The following is a 16,727-nucleotide window of genomic DNA, read 5'->3' as shown; positions in this document are numbered from 1 at the left end:
CCCTTTCGTCAAAATCCCGAGGTTTTCCTGAAAGTTGGATTTACGCACAAAAACGAGACACCGGAACACGATTCTGCTGAAAACAGCGTTAGTCCGTGTTAATTGCATCCAAAATACACAAATTAGAGGCAAAACAATAGCAAAAGTGTTCGGGAAAGTAGATACGTTTTGGACGTATCAGTTATACTACCTCTTAAGAGTTTATACTTGTTAATTGTAACTTTATATTGTTGTGGTATACACAAAACATTGCTCCTTGACATTATATGTATGCATAACCTGCCAAGCTGAGCGTCTACACGTGTCAATCTACGTCGCCCCTTCTTTATCGCACATTTGAATCATGGGTGATTGTGGTGGCTCATGGCTGAGTACATTATAGTGCACCTTCTGTTCTGTACTAAAATTTTTAATTGGAAACAATATGGAGTAGGTTGTAATATGGATTAGTGAAAGAGCAAAGTCTCCACTCCGCTTAGTTTTGTGTGTTTGTTGACAACGAGAATTTTTTTTACCGTGTGCTAAGTGTGTAGGTTTATCCAAAGAAGCACAAGACAATCAACAACCTATCAAAAGCTAGAAGATCGACATTGAGGAACTTAGTCTACGCTTGTTGACGTCAGAAACCCCCTGGCGGGCAGAGACGGTCAACACGGTAGAGCCGGGAACAACTAGGGCTGCGGCTGGCCCCAGTCCCTCAGAGCGACGGCCCGCAAAGCCTCCTGGTCGCACGCGCCGATGTTTATCACAAGGGCGTGCCACCTGACCTATACCTGGTCGGGGAAGGTGTGGATGATGCCTCGCTTAGTTTCTGCGGGGCACACACGTAAACATTAAATACGAGCCTCGATCGGCTCTCGGGTTATCTGTGAATCGGCTCAAAGAGCCGATCCACCCATGATTCAGACGAGGTGTCCGAATATATGGTGGTCCTGCTTGATCAAGGTAAAGCTAATGAGATCTACGACGATTTAGGGTTTTCACCGCATAATCGGATCATCCTACTCGGGATTGGGCCTCGCGCTCGCGCACGGTGATCATAAGCCGATCCTAGACAGGGCCTAAAAACCAACACGAGGTTGATCCCGGAACATCCGTTCTAGGACTAGCAAACGCCACCCTACACGCCGCTGGATCCTCCGACCCCTTGTAAGGCCTAACTATTGCGGATGTTAAACTAATCCTTGATGAACAAGGAGCAACCGTAACGGATCGGATCTACTAAACTATGATCAAGCGGGGTGCCGCCCCTACACCTAAGATAGGTGTAAGGGCGGCTAGACATGCAAGGGTTGCACTACGAAAGCATGTAATATGAAGAACAATGCTAACCCTAACATGTCTAAGATAACTACGTTGCTCGCCATCAAAAAGGCTTCGATACGAGCAACGCATGAACAACGTAGGCGGGCTTGTGCTTGCCTAGATCGCAAGATGCGATCTAGGCAGCATGATGCTACCGGTAGAAACCCTCGAGACGAAGGAGTTGGCGATGCGCCGAGATTTGTTTGTGGTTGAACGTTGGTTGTTGTTTATTCCATAAACCCTAGATACATATTTATAGTCTAGCGGACTTTCTAATGTGGGCGTGCACCAGATCGTGCACGAGTAAGATTATAACTTCTAAACTAAGATGCGATCTAATATGTTACAGATACATGGACAATTAAGCCCAACTTGGTAAAAGGCCGATTTACGTATTTCTTCTATATATATATTCTTCACGTCCATCTTGATCGCGGCCCACCTCTGACTCGGTCAAATTCTGGTGATAACACATGCCCCCCTGGTTTTGGAAATGACATTTCCAAAATCATTACGCTTTCTTTCGTCGGGTCATGTAGTGGCAGAGCAGAGCTGCCGCAGAATCCCCATCATGATGCCTTGCCCCTTCCACTTCTCCACGTGGCCGTAAAATTTTCCTGTTGGGCAACATCTCCTCGGAAGCTGTTGTGGCATTGAATCTCTCTCATATCCCCTTTATTTAACCGTTCTAAACAGCTTGCGTCTCCTTCGTCCTCCTCGCATTAGCACCAAAAACCCTCTGTGCCGCCATGTCTTCTTCTTCTTCCTCCGAGTTTTCCTACGGGTCCGACTCCTCCCGCGAGACGCCGCCGGAAGTTCGTGCCCGGAAGACCGGGACGAGGAGAGCCATGCCTCCCCCATTTGGTCCGAGGACGACAAGTCCTTGACCAGCGGGGATGAAGATCTTCGGTTCCTCGCCGATGGGGAAGCTGGAGCCCAAAAGCGAGGACGACCGAGTTCTCCTGGGACGGCTGCCCCACCTCCGAAGAAGAGGGAGAAGAAGACGACGACGACGCGACTCCCTCGAGGGCTACCCGCCGGCGAAGCGCCTCCGCATGTGGTGGGACGACGACGGCAGCGACGACGAAGACGGGGATGAAGCCCCCGTGGAGGGCTACGGGAGTAGCGACGAGGAGCCCATCGGCGGTAGTGCCGAGTGAGAGTTCCGAGGATGACGATGAGGGCAGTGATGGCCCGTAGATTAGGATCTAATAGTATAGGCCTAGCAGTAGTAGATTGGTCAATAGACCCTTCTTTTGTTCTTCCCTCCTTGAGCAATCGGCTCCCCATTGTAAGAAATCCTAATACTAATGAAGAATTCCCTTAGCTTGATTTCGCCGATTTCTTTCATGCTGAGTTTGTCGATTGTTGGCCTAATCCATGCTTAGTGACTGATGGTAACGCATCAGTTTCATGATAATCTGCGAGACAGGCCAATTTAGCCATCCCTCCAAGCTAGCTGGCTTCTGCCGATGACGATGACACAACCGATCTTAGTAAGCTGGCGACTTGATCTTTGAGCAGGCGACTTTAAAAGAGCCCTGGAACCGCCTTGGATGCTCAAACCGATGACTGCGTAACAGAACACCGCTCTCCAAACCAGTTGTGTCGCAGGGCTAGCCGATTCCAACCAAATCGGCTCCCCGAGCAACGACCTTTAGGGCGAGCTGCCCCCGAGCCTTAATGAAGGCGAATCAGCCACATGTGCCGACATTAGCCTTAACTCATGACGTAGCCCCAAGCAGAGAACCTTCAAGGTGAGCTGCCCCCCGAGCTTCTTCAGTTCTTCCTGCGCCTTGCCAGTTAGATCGGCTCCTTTCCTTTGGTGGATCTGATGCAATCCATCCTTGACCTGATCTGCACGTCCAGGCTGCTCTTGGTCTTGTCCTTGAAGAGAGGATCCGAGCTCTTAAGCTACTCCATTAAGGAGTTCTTTCATTAAAACCCTCTTCGTGCTCCATTGACCCTCTGATCGTAACAGTTATTCCTCTTGAGTCGATCGCCATGCATCGGCTTCCATATCCTTAAGTCGATGTCTGCTGCATCGGCTGTGCTCGAAAATTTTCGAATTTTCAGAATTTTTTTTTTACGGCCGACTAGTGCATCGGCCCCCATATTCCAATACCCATCACCAAAGGATGAGACGCTTCCATTGCATATCCTCGTGTTCTATCCACCTGGGTGCCCCCCCGAGCCGATTCTGTCAAGAGAATTGATGGTATCGGCTCTGTTGGATAACATGTTGAACCCGAGCGAGAATGGTGGGTGAGGATAATTTTGGCCGATTGCTGGAATCGGCCTCCATGTTGCTTGTTCGATGAAAGGTTTTGTAATGTCCCTTCATAAATTTTGGGGGCCGATCACAAGGATCAGCCTCACCATGTTTGCTCCTTGACGTGCTCTTGCTACTCGTTCAGGCCGGTAGACAGAACCAGCCCAATCTCTGACTTTATCATGTTGGTGAGCTTGCTGTCGTCCACCTTGGATGTATCGTGTAACCGTGGAGCACTGAGCTTCGTCGGAAGAACGAGCACCATGTTTGTGCCAGCCGATGTTTCATCATCGGCTTTCCTTGCTTGGGGCGCCACTCCATTTTCCGTGGACGACCCTCTTCATCCGGGGTTCGCTGAACCTTTGCGACCGGATCAGGCCTTGCTTTCCTCAATGTATGCAAGTATAACCTCTCGGCTTCTTCCAGGCCGCGCAATCGTTGAACCCTGCGTTTACGGGAACGGCTGAGTCCATCGGGGCACCACCTTGGCCGGTGATACTGTCTTCTTCTTCCTCCCCCTCGTCTTCGAATCTTCGAGATCTTTCAACCGAGGGGACTCAGCTCGTTTGCTCTGTGGCGGGAGAGGTCCTAAGCGCTCGAACACGGACACGTTGGCTGCCTCCTTCTTCTTCCGGTTGCATTCTGGGCAATTGCCGATTGTTGGCAATCGGCTCATTCCTGAGTCCCAGCAATGTTTGAAGAACGGACAGTCCCAGTGCCTATCCATGTTATCCTGCCCCCTTGACCTTCCTTCAGCGCGACGATTGTACCCATCGTCGCTTCTATCATGCTGACGGTACCTCCTGACCTCTGCATCAGACCGACAATTCCTTTCATCATCTACGTCGTAGTGCCGACGTCGGTCGTGCTGTCTGCTCATATTTGTGGAGGAGGTGCTCGGAGAGTGGACGCCGATACCGCACGCATCTTATTCCCTCCCCGTCGGGTACCGCTCTGTCATCATCTCGGGGCCGGTCGCGTGGATCGGCCCCCTCTTCATCGTTGCCACGGGAGTGGCTGCTTTACGCTTCGTCTTTGCCATGGCGGCTTGCAAGCCCTGCCATGTTGACACCAAAGGAGAACTTTGGCTGGCCTATGGAGTGGCTGAGATCCACCATGTTGACGCCAGGCGACGGACTTGAGTCTCTATCGAGCTTGATATCGTGCGGCCGGGTCTTCTCAGAGGAGCCGATGAGTTCGGCTTCGAGGGTTGCCTTGATCTCGTCATGTTTCTTTTTTAGCTCCTCGGGCAGATCCTCGTACTTCAGTGACCTGGTGCGTTCTTCTGACGGGGCGGACGAATCCACTCCATCGAGTGCGCCTTCAGGTGCGAAACCCTTCCACCTGACGCCATGGGAGCGGGTTCGGTGGAAGGAGCCGATGAGTTCGGCTTCGAGGGTTTCCTTGATCTCGTCATGCTTCTTCTTGAGCTCATCAGGCAGATCCTCGTACGTGACCGGAGTGTCTTCCGCCATCTCGGATGTAGATGGCGATGTCTTGGATGTCGTCGACAGTCCCACCGGGCGTGCCAGAATGTGTTGACGTCAGAAACCCCCTGGCGGGCAGAGACGGTCAACACGGTAGAGCCGGGAACAACTAGGGCTGCGGCTGGCCCCAGTCCCTCAGAGCGACGGCCCGCAAAGCCTCCTGGTCGCACGCGCCGATGTTTATCACAAGGGCGTGCCACCCGACCTATACCCGGTCGGGAAGGTGTGGATGATGCCTCGCTTAGTTTCCTGCGAGGGCACACACGTAAACATTAAATACGAGCCTCGATCGGCTCTCGGGTTATCCCGTGAATCGGCTCAAAGAGCCGATCCACCCATGATTCGGACGAGGTGTCCGAATATATGGTGGTCCCGCTTGATCAAGGTAAAGCTAATGAGATCTACGACGATTTAGGGTTTTCACCGCATAATCGGATCATCCTACTCAGGATTGGGCCTCGCGCTCGCGCACGGTGATCATAAGCCGATCCTAGACAGGGCCTAAAAACCAACACGAGGTTGATCCCCGGAACATCCGTTCTAGGACTAGCAAACGCCACCCTACACGCCGCCTGGATCCTCCGGCCCCTTGTAAGGCCTAACTATTGCGGATGTTAAACTAATCCTTGATGAACAAGGAGCAACCGTAACGGATCAGATCTACTAAACTATGATCAAGCGGGGTGCCGCCCCTACACCTAAGATAGGTGTAAGGGCGGCTAGACATGCAAGGGTTGCACTACGAAAGCATGTAATATGAAGAACAATGCTAACCCTAACATGTCTAAGATAACTACGTTGCTCGCCATCAAAAAGGCTTCGATACGAGCAACGCATGAACAACGTAGGCAGGCTTGTGCTGCCTAGATCGCAAGATGCGATCTAGGCAGCATGATGCTTACCGGTAGAAACCCTCGAGACGAAGGAGTTGGCGATGCGCCGAGATTTGTTTGTGGTTGAACGTTGGTTGTTGTTTATTCCATAAACCCTAGATACATATTTATAGTCCAACGGACTTTCTAATGTGGGCGTGCACCAGATCGTGCACGAGTAAGATTCTAACTTCTAAACTAAGATGCGATCTAATATGTTACAGATACATGGACAATTAAGCCCAACTTGGTAAAAGGCCGATTTACGTATTTCTTCTATATATATATTCTTCACGTCCATCTTGATCGCGGCCCACCTCTGACTCGGTCAAATTCTGGTGATAACAACGCTATGCCTTAGTATGTAGGTTTTTTTAGGTTTTTGTGTGTCTCAGAGTAATGGTGAAGGTAAAGCCTCAGAATGCTAGTTGTCATATGGTCAGGGTGGAAGTTCCGGTCACCAAGGGGACAGAAAATCTGGCCAGTCTAGGACGGAATCTCCAGCCCTGCCTCGCGAGAATGGTACGGCCCCAGTTTGGGCCAATTCTGGCCAAGAGCTTCACTCTTTGATATCCTCCCGCATATTAGGCCATGGTGGTTTGACCAGCCCTGGCATATTAGCCCTTGGTCGTACCAACTTGGCCAGAATGGCCCAACCAGCCGAAATGAAGGGGGGCGAATCTCCGACATGTGCTATTTTGTACCAGAGACTCCACCCCCGTAAAACATTTGGCCCTACGATTGTGCAATGGCTAGAAATCTGTTGAGGGCTATAAATAGCCATCCCTTCTTCCACAAGGAGGGTGTCGTATATTTTCTATCATCTCCATTACTTTAGAGTTTTAAGGTGGTGGATCTCCCTCTCTAGCCAACCAAATCACCCCATCTTTGGGAAACCTAAGGAGGAGGGCCCAACCTACCTTTTGACCAAATGAATTTGAATTTCCTTTTGATTCCACTTTGGAACTTGTAACCCTAGGTCTTCATAGTGGAGACCCCTGTGAAGAGAGTGTCTTGAGAGATTGCTTACTGTTGTACAAGGTTCAAGATGTTGTTGGGATCCTCCAATTGAGTTGTGGAGTCGTGTCCTAACCTTGTGAAGGTTTGGTACCCACCTCGACAAGCACCACTTAGTGGAGAAATGGACTCGTCTTTGTGGTAGGTTCACCGGAGAAGAAGATGAGGCATTTGTGGTGTTTGCGGCCTTTGTGGCACCACACCTCTCCAAAGTAGACGCACTTCCCCTAAAAAGGAAGAAACTATGGGTAACAAATATGGCATCTTGTGTCACGTTGGCGGTTACCTCTTTCCTTTACCTTGCTCTTTGTGTTACTAGTTTCCTTTGATTTCCTTTATGTTGGTATCATCTAGGTTGTTCACTTTGCATTATACACCTTTATCTTGTTGCTTAAAGCCTAAAACGTGAAAACCCTAAACAAATTCGTTAGCGCATATTAGCGGCCAACATGGACTAGGTTCAAACTCGTTGTACTGGAATCTTATATTATGGAACAAAGGTAGTATAATATGGGTGTAGCCAATTTTCAGCCAGGTGACATCATTGAATTATGAGTTGCAACTCACCATTTGCATGAATCAAAACTAACGGTCCCCAAAAAATTTCAGTTGCAACCTAACTTGCAACTAAAAAAATATTAGTTGCAACCAAATTTGTAACTCAAGTACACGAATCCCGATGCACATCTGATGGTGTAAGACTAGAATGAGAACCAAGTTAGTTCTCAGCTATCTGGGAAATAGCAAACCGATGTAATATATATGTTGCATATCATTGGAGTTCATGTTTCCTCTTGTTCATACATTGCAATTTTGTTGAATAGGGATGGGGCCTAAAAGGCTCAGAAACTGCATCAATTAGCAGTGGTGATAATACAGATTACAACAAGGCCCTCATGAGATAGGGAAATTAAAACAAGGCCTTGGATTCTTGCGGAACGAACCATGCAAAGATTTGCATAAAAGCTATCTAGTCCATCGTCTTCATCAGCACCAGCGTGGCTTGACCTACGACCACTTAGCATAAGAAGATTTTGCTCTGCCATGTCGAGGTTGAAAAGCCTCCATAGAAGGAGGTTGAGGATGCACCGACGCGTGGATTCGGCACCATCTCAGCCAAGGATCACCTCGGCCTATCGTTGCCGCTGTGGAGGCTTGATCCATCAGGCAGCTTTAGCAATTATCCCCTGCTCTCCAGATCTCGTCATAGCAACCCATGTTATGCCTCCATGGCGGTCGGGATGAGCGAGCTCAACTTGAACAAGAGTACCAACCATAGGTGTGCTTATTGAAGGAGATGCTTACGCCACTTCCTCCAGTCACACGCAACACCTCGCCACCACAACGAGCAGAAACATGAGCCAAAACGCAAAACTCGATTGCATCGACGATATGCTTGAATCTTACGACATAAAGCTAGACCTAGCCATGCATGAAGGCAAATCCTAGCCTAAACCTAGGCTACAACTGCAAAAAGGGAGGGGACCCTCACCCACTCAACACCGGCTGTTGCCGAAGAGGAGAGGAGGAGGGGCTAGTGGGCCCGGTCTAAATGAGCCGAGAGAGGTGGAGATATGAGACGAGAGCGGTGGTGAAAAAAAGGAGACGGCTCCAAAAACACATTTGTAAGCAACCATGTGCTTAGGACTTGAAAAGGAGTAGTCTAGTAGTTGAAAATCTCTGCTGTGTTGACACGATGAACTCACATATTTTTTGGCAACAGAGCTTCGTCGCACCTTCGTGCTGTCATCGTGACGGGGTGCATGCCCATTGATTGCTGCAGGTGACCCAAGGAACTATGAATACAAAACCTGGAGCGAGGTCAAGGTGCATGCACATCCACATCCACGTGCCCGCTGAAACGGTGTTCGTCTGACATGGCACGCGCGCGCCGTTACCACGGAGTAAACTTAATCGCAAACTGGTCAACCCAATGCGATTGCTCCTCACTCGATGCTCTGCTCCGTCCATGTCCGCTCTCTAGTCTAGCTATATATACACACGGCTCACCGTGCTCCACTCCGCACCACGCCATTCATGTGCATCGCTTGCTAGCCCGACAAGCTACAGCGTTACCAATTATATCGGCCATGGCCATCGTTGGCTTGGCAAATACTGCCGGCGATCCCTTGCGGCAGCATGGCAAGACCAGAGGCGCCGTCCACGACGACGACGACGACTACTGCCTCAAGGGCGTCAGGCACCTCTCCGACGCCGGCATTACCCGGCTCCCCGGCAGCTACGTCCTGCCCGCCTGCGACCGCCCCGGCCGGAGCGCCGGCGCCGCCCCCGCCAGCGCCAGGGTCAAGCTCCCCGTCGTCGACCTCGCGCGGCTCCGCGTCCCGTCCGAGCGCGACGGCGTGCTGCGCACGCTCTACGCGGCGTGCCGCGACTACGGCTTCTTCCACCTGGTCAACCACGGCGTGGGCGCCGAGTCCGTCGCCGCGATGCTGGGCGTGGGGGCGCGCTTCTTCGAGCTCCCCTTCCCGGAGCGCGCCCGGTACATGTCGCCCGACGTGCGCGCCCCCGTGCGGTACGGCACAAGCTTCAACCAGGCCAACGACGCCGTGCTCTGCTGGCGCGACTTCCTCAAGCTCTCCTGCGCGCCGCCGCTCGGGGACGTGGTGCCGTCCTGGCCCGACTCGCCGGCCGACCTCAGGGACGTGGCGGCCGCGTACGCGGAGGCGAGCCGGAGGGTGTTCGTCGAGGTCGTGGGGGCGGCCATGGAGGCCATGGGGATCGCAGGTGCCGAGGACGGCGTGATGGAGGAGCTGACGTCCGCGGGGTCGCAGATGATGACGGTGAACTGCTACCCGGCGTGCCCGCAGCCGGAGCTCACGCTGGGCATGCCGCCGCACTCCGACTACGGGTTCCTCACGCTGGTGCTGCAGGACGAGGTGGAGGGCCTCCAGGTCATGCACGACGGCGAGTGGCTCACCGTCGACCCCGTCCCGGGCTCCTTCGTCGTCAACGTCGGCGACCACTTCGAGGTACTTAATTACACCACTACTGCCACTTCAAATCCTACTATACCTGGCTGCTGGCAGCATCGGACGTACGGCAAGCCGAATCCTTACTAGCTCGTACAATCCTGTACGTACGTCGTCCACATGGAATTGACCTACCTAGGATGTCAACTTATTTCTGCTAGCCACCATTGGCATGTCTGAAAGGGCATCGATCGCTACCTGTCAGAATTCAGTCAAACCAGAATACACCAAACCAAAATGAAATATATATTTATAGTTGTACATCCTGGCCCAACAATTAAGGGGGTCAACGTACTCGAGAACTCAAACTAAACTTTGTGGTAGGAAGACAACTGTTTAGTAGTATATAATTCGATAGTGATGCCAAAGGACGATGATTGATTGGTTTTTATGCAAGTCAACCAAGTTGAGCCACCTAGGTGATGCCTATGTACTCCATTCCATAATAAGTGGGCTTAGATTTATTCAGAGGGATTGCATTGGAATTCGTGCTAGTCATAAGTTGCAACATGAGTTACAAATGAAATTTGATGATATCATGCGACTGAGAACAAAGTTAGCTCCTAATCGGCTGAGAAATAATAATACCTTTATTCACATTCATATATATCTAGACGCGTTTTAGATGTAAATATATACGAATTTAGATAAATTTAAGTAACCTATTACAGGAAATAGGTTGTATATATGTATTTCTACTTTAGACTAGTCACAATGGGAAGTATCATAGACTAGTATCATACATATGATACTAGTTTATGATACAACACCTACAATGCATAGTATTATGAATTAGTATCATAGTTCCATCATATTTAATGTTTTGTAGAATCTCAATGCAAATATGTGTACATGATGTGTTTACCACTAAAATTTCTAGTTCTACGTGCTATGATACAGTATCTACCTATGATACTACTCTCACCTCTCACCTCATTAATTGATGTGCCACATAAGATTTTTGCCTACATGGCATGCATGATACTACCTATGATACTCCCATTGTGGGTAGTCTTAGGTTATCCTACCACTAGGTATTAATACTGTCTTAATTAATGGGAAGTAGTATTAGCCAACTATATATAAACACCGCACAAGCTAGCGGTTCACATGCTATGCATAGATACTTCTTCCAATCCATTATACTTGTCGTAGATATTTAAACTGAAACCACGACTTGATTGGAGAAAATATTAAATATTTGTGGAACCATGAAGAATCCTCATTTTAGCATTGTTGTCGATAAAGAAATGAACTTAGCCATAACAAAATTAAACATATATCTTAACAAAATAATAGCAATACTGCATGCGGCAGCTACTCAGTCTGATCTTCTTTTTAGAGCAAATACTTAGCTTGATCTTAAGCATAGAGTATCTAGCATACAGATACACACGCCCAACTGCAGTCCTCGGGATCTCTCAGTTACTTTTACAATCAAAATTGACCTTTTACAGTTACTTTTGTAATAAAAGCTGACAGATAAATTGCTTTTGGCGTGCAGATATACAGCAACGGCCGGTATAAGAGCGTGCTGCACCGTGTGTGCGTCAACTCGACGCGGCCGCGGATCTCGGTGGCGTCGTTCCACAGCGTGGGGGCGCAGCGGGTGGTCGGGCCGGCGCCGGAGCTCATCGACGAGAAACGCGGCGGCGAACCACGGCGCTACATGGACACCGACTTCACCACCTTCCTCGCCTACCTCGCCTCCGCCGAGGGCAAGCACAAGAACTTCCTGCAATCAAGGAGGCTCGACTGACACTGACTTTTTGTTGCCTCTCGACCACGATTGGATTGACTTCGTCATGTATTGCTCCTGTAGTAAAGGGTAAAAAGTCATGGTAAAAAAGTCAGCAACACCCCGGCCGAATGGACCGTCTAGCTGTGACTACTCCATGGCCTCTGTGCAAATTGGAGTATGTTTCCAGCTCGTGCTTGGTGTTGACTTGTACAGTTCCTGATGATTTCCCAGGTGCAGTCTGAATTGTATGTCATCGAAGATGTATCAATTGATGCACGCACTTGCATTCATCCCAATTTCCAACACTTAATTAACGGCAGACAAATGTTCACATCAGCTATGGAGAGGGAACTGGAGCGAGGAGTTCAACGTGTGTTAGGATTAATTAGCCATATTTAGGCGAAGTAGACAGCAACGTAGTGTTGTAGTGTTGTATTAAGAATATTTTATGGAATTTTTCGATAAAGATCATATATTAATATCGCGGAGATACCAATTACACCCAGCCTCTGCAACAACATCACACCCTAATAGCATAAAGGATGCACACAGCTAAAAAAAAGAGAAGAATTACAGAAAAACAAAAGTCCCGCTATAGAGATCGAGAACTTGAAACAACGACACTGACACCACCAAGACAACACCAGAAGATCAGCTTCTCCATAAGCGACACCTCTAAGAAGGAAACAGTACCCAAACACTGTCATTGGCCGATAATAGATCTTAGATTTTCACCCCGAAGAAAGTCTTCCCTCTCAAAACAATGCATTCAACAAGAACATTGCCAGACACAGCCAATTAAGGCCAGACCTTGGACTTTCGCCCTGAGAGATAGAACTCTGAACTTCTCCTGTGGAGTCGCCCCCACATACAAGTCGCTGTTTGAAGTCACGAAACTCCAAGCTAATTCCACCTCACCACCAAGATCCGACCACCATTGCTCTTCCATCGATCTCGGCTTTTATGACCTTCTCCACCAACACCATGGAAAGAAAACGAACTCCATGATATTAACAGTCAGCAGAGCTTCGAAGCGCTCCCTTTGAAACCAAATGGTCAGATAAAAAAACATGGGTGCGACCGACCGAAAACACCCAATCCAGCAATCTTCAGGCATTGATCGCACAATAAATTTCTCTAGCATGATCTTTCGAAACACGTGAATCCAGCCAGCCCAGTGGAAAGAAGCTTCCGACAAATCTTAATTAGGCAGAATGGCAGGCCCCCTCGCCGCCGCCTGCCGGTCGACCTCATTGGCGGAAAGAGGAAGCCACCACCGACCGCAGATACATCGACGAGCCGTCCGCCGCCACCCCCAAAACCGAAGAAGGCCATGAGCCGTCGGAAGGAGGGGGCGCAGAGGACTCACCGGCCACCACCAGAACCGCAGCCTACGGGGTCACCCCCGGCAACCAACGCCACGGCAGGCACGGAGCCGAGATCCGACCATCGTGTTGCCCGCGTAGCCACAGCGGTCGCCTCCTCCACCACGAGATCCCGGGACCGCCGCCCCGACGCCCAGCTCGCCCCGAAGCTGCACCGACGACTAGCGCATCCGACGAGCACGGCACGAAGACCTCCACCACGCATCCATGCCTCCACGACAACTCGCCCCCACATCCTTCGGCGGCAAGGGCCCCACCGCCACCGCGTCGTAAGGAGAGGGAGGGGTTGGCAGCGGCGGCGGGATGTGGCCGGAAATGGGAGCCCGCCGGCGGCAGCTAGGGTTTCCCCGTGTCACCCCGTGCGGGAGCGACGCGGGGTCGGCTATTATATTCTCCCCATTTTTTCCCAATATTTTATGGAATAATCCACTTAGATGTTAGAATCCTAGTGTTGTCCATACGCATCCATCTTAGAAACGTCGCCGTGTCTTTCCGAAAAGGCACAAGTACTTGTAACCGGTAGTATAAAGTGCCTGCTCAAAAGCTATATACATTAACACTCAATAAAGATTACTCATTCATCTTCAATCTCTCTTTCTTCTCACCGTTATCATCACAATAATGAATGGGCCCTCATAAGGTTCCAGGACTTTAAGTACGGGTTGTTGCATAAAACTCTGTCGTGCATAGGTTAAATCCAAAGTGATATTTGGCACTAAGAAAGTTTTGGATGAAGACTTAGTAGAGAAAAACTTATGTACCTTCCACCCCTCGATGAGGATATTGCAACAACAATATCTGAAGGAGATATGCCCTAGAGGCAATAATAAAGTGGTTATTATTTATATCTTTATGTTTATGATAAATGTTTATATATCATGCTATAATTGTATTAACCGAAACATTAGTACATGTGTGATATGTAGACAAACAAAGAGTCCCTAGTATGCCTCTTAACTAGCTTGTTGATTAATGGATGATTAGTTTCATAATCATGAACATTGGATGTTATTAATAACAAGGTTATATCATTGTATGAATGATGTAATGGACACACCCAATTAAGCGTAGCATAAGATCTCGTCATTAAGTTATTTGCTATAAGCTTTCGATACATTGTTACCTAGTCCTTATGACCATGAGATCATGTAAATCACTTATACCGGAAAGGTACTTTGATTACATCAAACGCCACTGCGTAAATGGGTGGTTATAAAGGTGGGATTAAGTATCCGGAAAGTATGAGTTGAGGCATATGGATTGATACGTCTCCGACGTATCGATAATTTCTTATGTTCCATGCCACATTATTGATGTTATCTACATGTTTTATGCACACTTTATGTCATATTCGTGCATTTTCTGGAACTAACCTATTAACAAGATGCCGAAGTGCCGATTGCTGTTTTCTGCTGTTTTTGGTTTCGAAATCCTAGTAAGGAAATATTCTCGGAATTGGACGAAATCAAAGCCCGGAGGCCTATTTTTCCACGAAGCTTCCAGAAGTCCGAAGGAGAGACGAAGAGGGGCCACGGAGGGGCCACACCCTAGGGCGGCGCGGCCCCCCCTTGGCCGCGCGGCCCTGTGGTGTGGGGCCCTCGTGCCGCCTCTTGACCTACCCTTCCGCCTACAAATAGCCTCCGTGACGAAACCCCCGGTACCGAGAGCCACGATACGGAAAACCTTACTGAGACGCCGTCGCCGCCGATCCCATCTCGGGGGATCCGGGAGATCGCCTCCGGCACCCTGCCGGAGAGGGGGAATCATCCCCCGGAGGACTCTACGCCGCCATGGTCGCCTCCGGTGTGATGTGTGAGTAGTCTACCCCTGGACTATGGGTCCATAGCAGTAGCTAGATGGTTGTCTTCTCCTCATTGTGCTTCATTGTTGGATCTTGTGAGCTGCCTAACATGATCAAGGTCATCAATCTGTAATTCTATATGTTGTGTTTGTCGGGATCCGATGGATAGAGAATACTATGTCATGTTAATTATCAAGTTATTATACATGTGTTGTTTATGATCTTGCATGCTCTCCGTTTCTAGTAGAGGCTCTGCCAAGTTTTTACTTTTAACTCCAAGAGGGAGTACTTATGCTCGATAGTGGGTTCATGCCCGCATTGACACCGGGGAGTGACGAAACCCCTAAGGTTGTGTTGTGCTTGTTGCCACTAGGGATAAAACATTGGCGCTATGTCCGAGGATGTAGTTGTTGATTACATTACGCACCATACTTAATGCAATTGTCCGTTGTTTGCAACTTAATACCTTGGAGGGGGTTCGGACGATAACCTCGAAGGTGGACTTTTTAGGCATAGATGCAGTTGGATGGCGGTCTATGTACTTTGTCGTAATGCCCAATTAAATCTCACTATACTTATCATGTCATGTATGTGCATTGTTATGCCCTCTCTATTTGTCAATTGCCCGACCGTAATTTGTTCACCCAACATGCTTTTATCTTATGGGAGAGACACCTCTAGTGAACTCGTGGACCCCAGTCCATTCTTTAATACTGAAATACAAATCTGCTGCAATACTTGTTTTTACTATTTTCTCTCGCAAACAATCATCTTCCACACAATACGGTTAATCCTTTGTTACAGCAAGCCGGTGAGATTGACAACCTCACTTGTTTCGTTGGGGCAAAGTACTTTGGTTGTGTTGTGCAGGTTCCACGTTGGCGCCGGAATCTCCGGTGTTGCGCCGCACTACATCCCGCCGCCATCAACCTTCAACGTGCTTCTTGGCTCCTCCTGGTTCGATAAACCTTGGTTTCTTTCGAGGGAAAACTTGCTGCTGTGCGCATCATACCTTCCTCTTGGGGTTGCCCAACGAACGTGTGAAATACACGCCATCAAGCTCTTTTTCTGGCGCCGTTGCCGGGGAGATCAAGACACGCTGCAAGAGGAGTCTCCACTTCTCAATCTCTTTACTTTGTTTTTGTCTTGCTTTATTTTATTTACTACTTTGTTTGCTGCATTATATCAAAACACAAAAAAATTAGTTGCTAGTTTTACTTTATTTGCTATCTTGTTTGCTATACCAAAAACACAAAAAAAATTAGTTACTAGCATTTACTTTACTTATTTCATCATGTTTCCTTTTAATTTTACCACAAAGAACATACCGGTAGGACGTGGGTCTATAGTTGGGAGAAATAATATAGAAGAATTCTTCAACCATGTTAGTACCATTGAAAATTTTGAAGATAGACACTTGGTAGACCTTGCGCCTACTTATGAAATTGCTGCTGCGCATTTAGTTCGCTTGTTGGAAACTAAATTTGTTAATCTTAATCCTATAATCCAACACATGTTTTTCACACTTGGTGATATGGAAGAAGGGGAAAAGAAAGATTTTGTTTTAGAAACCCTTCTTAGAGAATTTGGTGGTCTAGCAAGAGAAGCTAGAAAGGTCTTTGCTAAATTTAATATGCTTGGTTCTCCTACTAATTTTGTTAGTCTCCTTGAAAAGATGGATATGGATAGAATAAGATACACTAATAATATTGATGATGGTGGGGAGATCAAAGCACCAATACCATGTAAGCTCCTAGCTATGAATGATGCGCTAGAAAATAACTATGCTTGGCTTGTTCCCGAAAATTTGTTTGATGAGAGTAGCACGCCTAAAACTAATGAAAAGGGAGATGCTAA

At 48.6% G+C, this 16,727-nt stretch overlaps 1 protein-coding gene across 1 annotated transcript; it reads left to right on the top strand.

Annotated features, from left to right (window-relative positions):
• The first annotated feature begins 9,043 nt into the window (after positions 1–9,043).
• LOC124683328 (probable 2-oxoglutarate-dependent dioxygenase SLC1) lies at positions 9,044–11,980 on the top strand. The gene is made up of 2 exons (XM_047217870.1): positions 9,044–9,943; positions 11,448–11,980. Exons 1-2 carry the CDS (start codon positions 9,044–9,046, stop codon positions 11,700–11,702), a joined length of 1,155 nt encoding a protein of 384 aa, XP_047073826.1. The 3' UTR covers positions 11,703–11,980.
• The last annotated feature ends 4,747 nt before the right edge of the window (positions 11,981–16,727 follow it).

This window comes from Lolium rigidum, chromosome 1, assembly GCF_022539505.1.
Source record: "Lolium rigidum isolate FL_2022 chromosome 1, APGP_CSIRO_Lrig_0.1, whole genome shotgun sequence".
Classification (NCBI taxonomy): domain Eukaryota; kingdom Viridiplantae; phylum Streptophyta; class Magnoliopsida; order Poales; family Poaceae; genus Lolium; species Lolium rigidum.
The sequence above is the reverse complement of the archived record's forward strand: the minus strand, read 5'-3'. Positions and strand labels throughout refer to the sequence as shown.

Bases quoted from the DNA above. Each gene is read 5' to 3' on its own strand.
- LOC124683328 (XM_047217870.1), top strand. From the start codon at position 9,044: ATGGCCATCGTTGGCTTGGCAAATACTGCCGGCGATCCCTTGCGGCAG. The intron at 9,944-11,447 runs GTACTTAATTAC...TTTGGCGTGCAG, and splicing joins ACGTCGGCGACCACTTCGAG to ATATACAGCAACGGCCGGTA.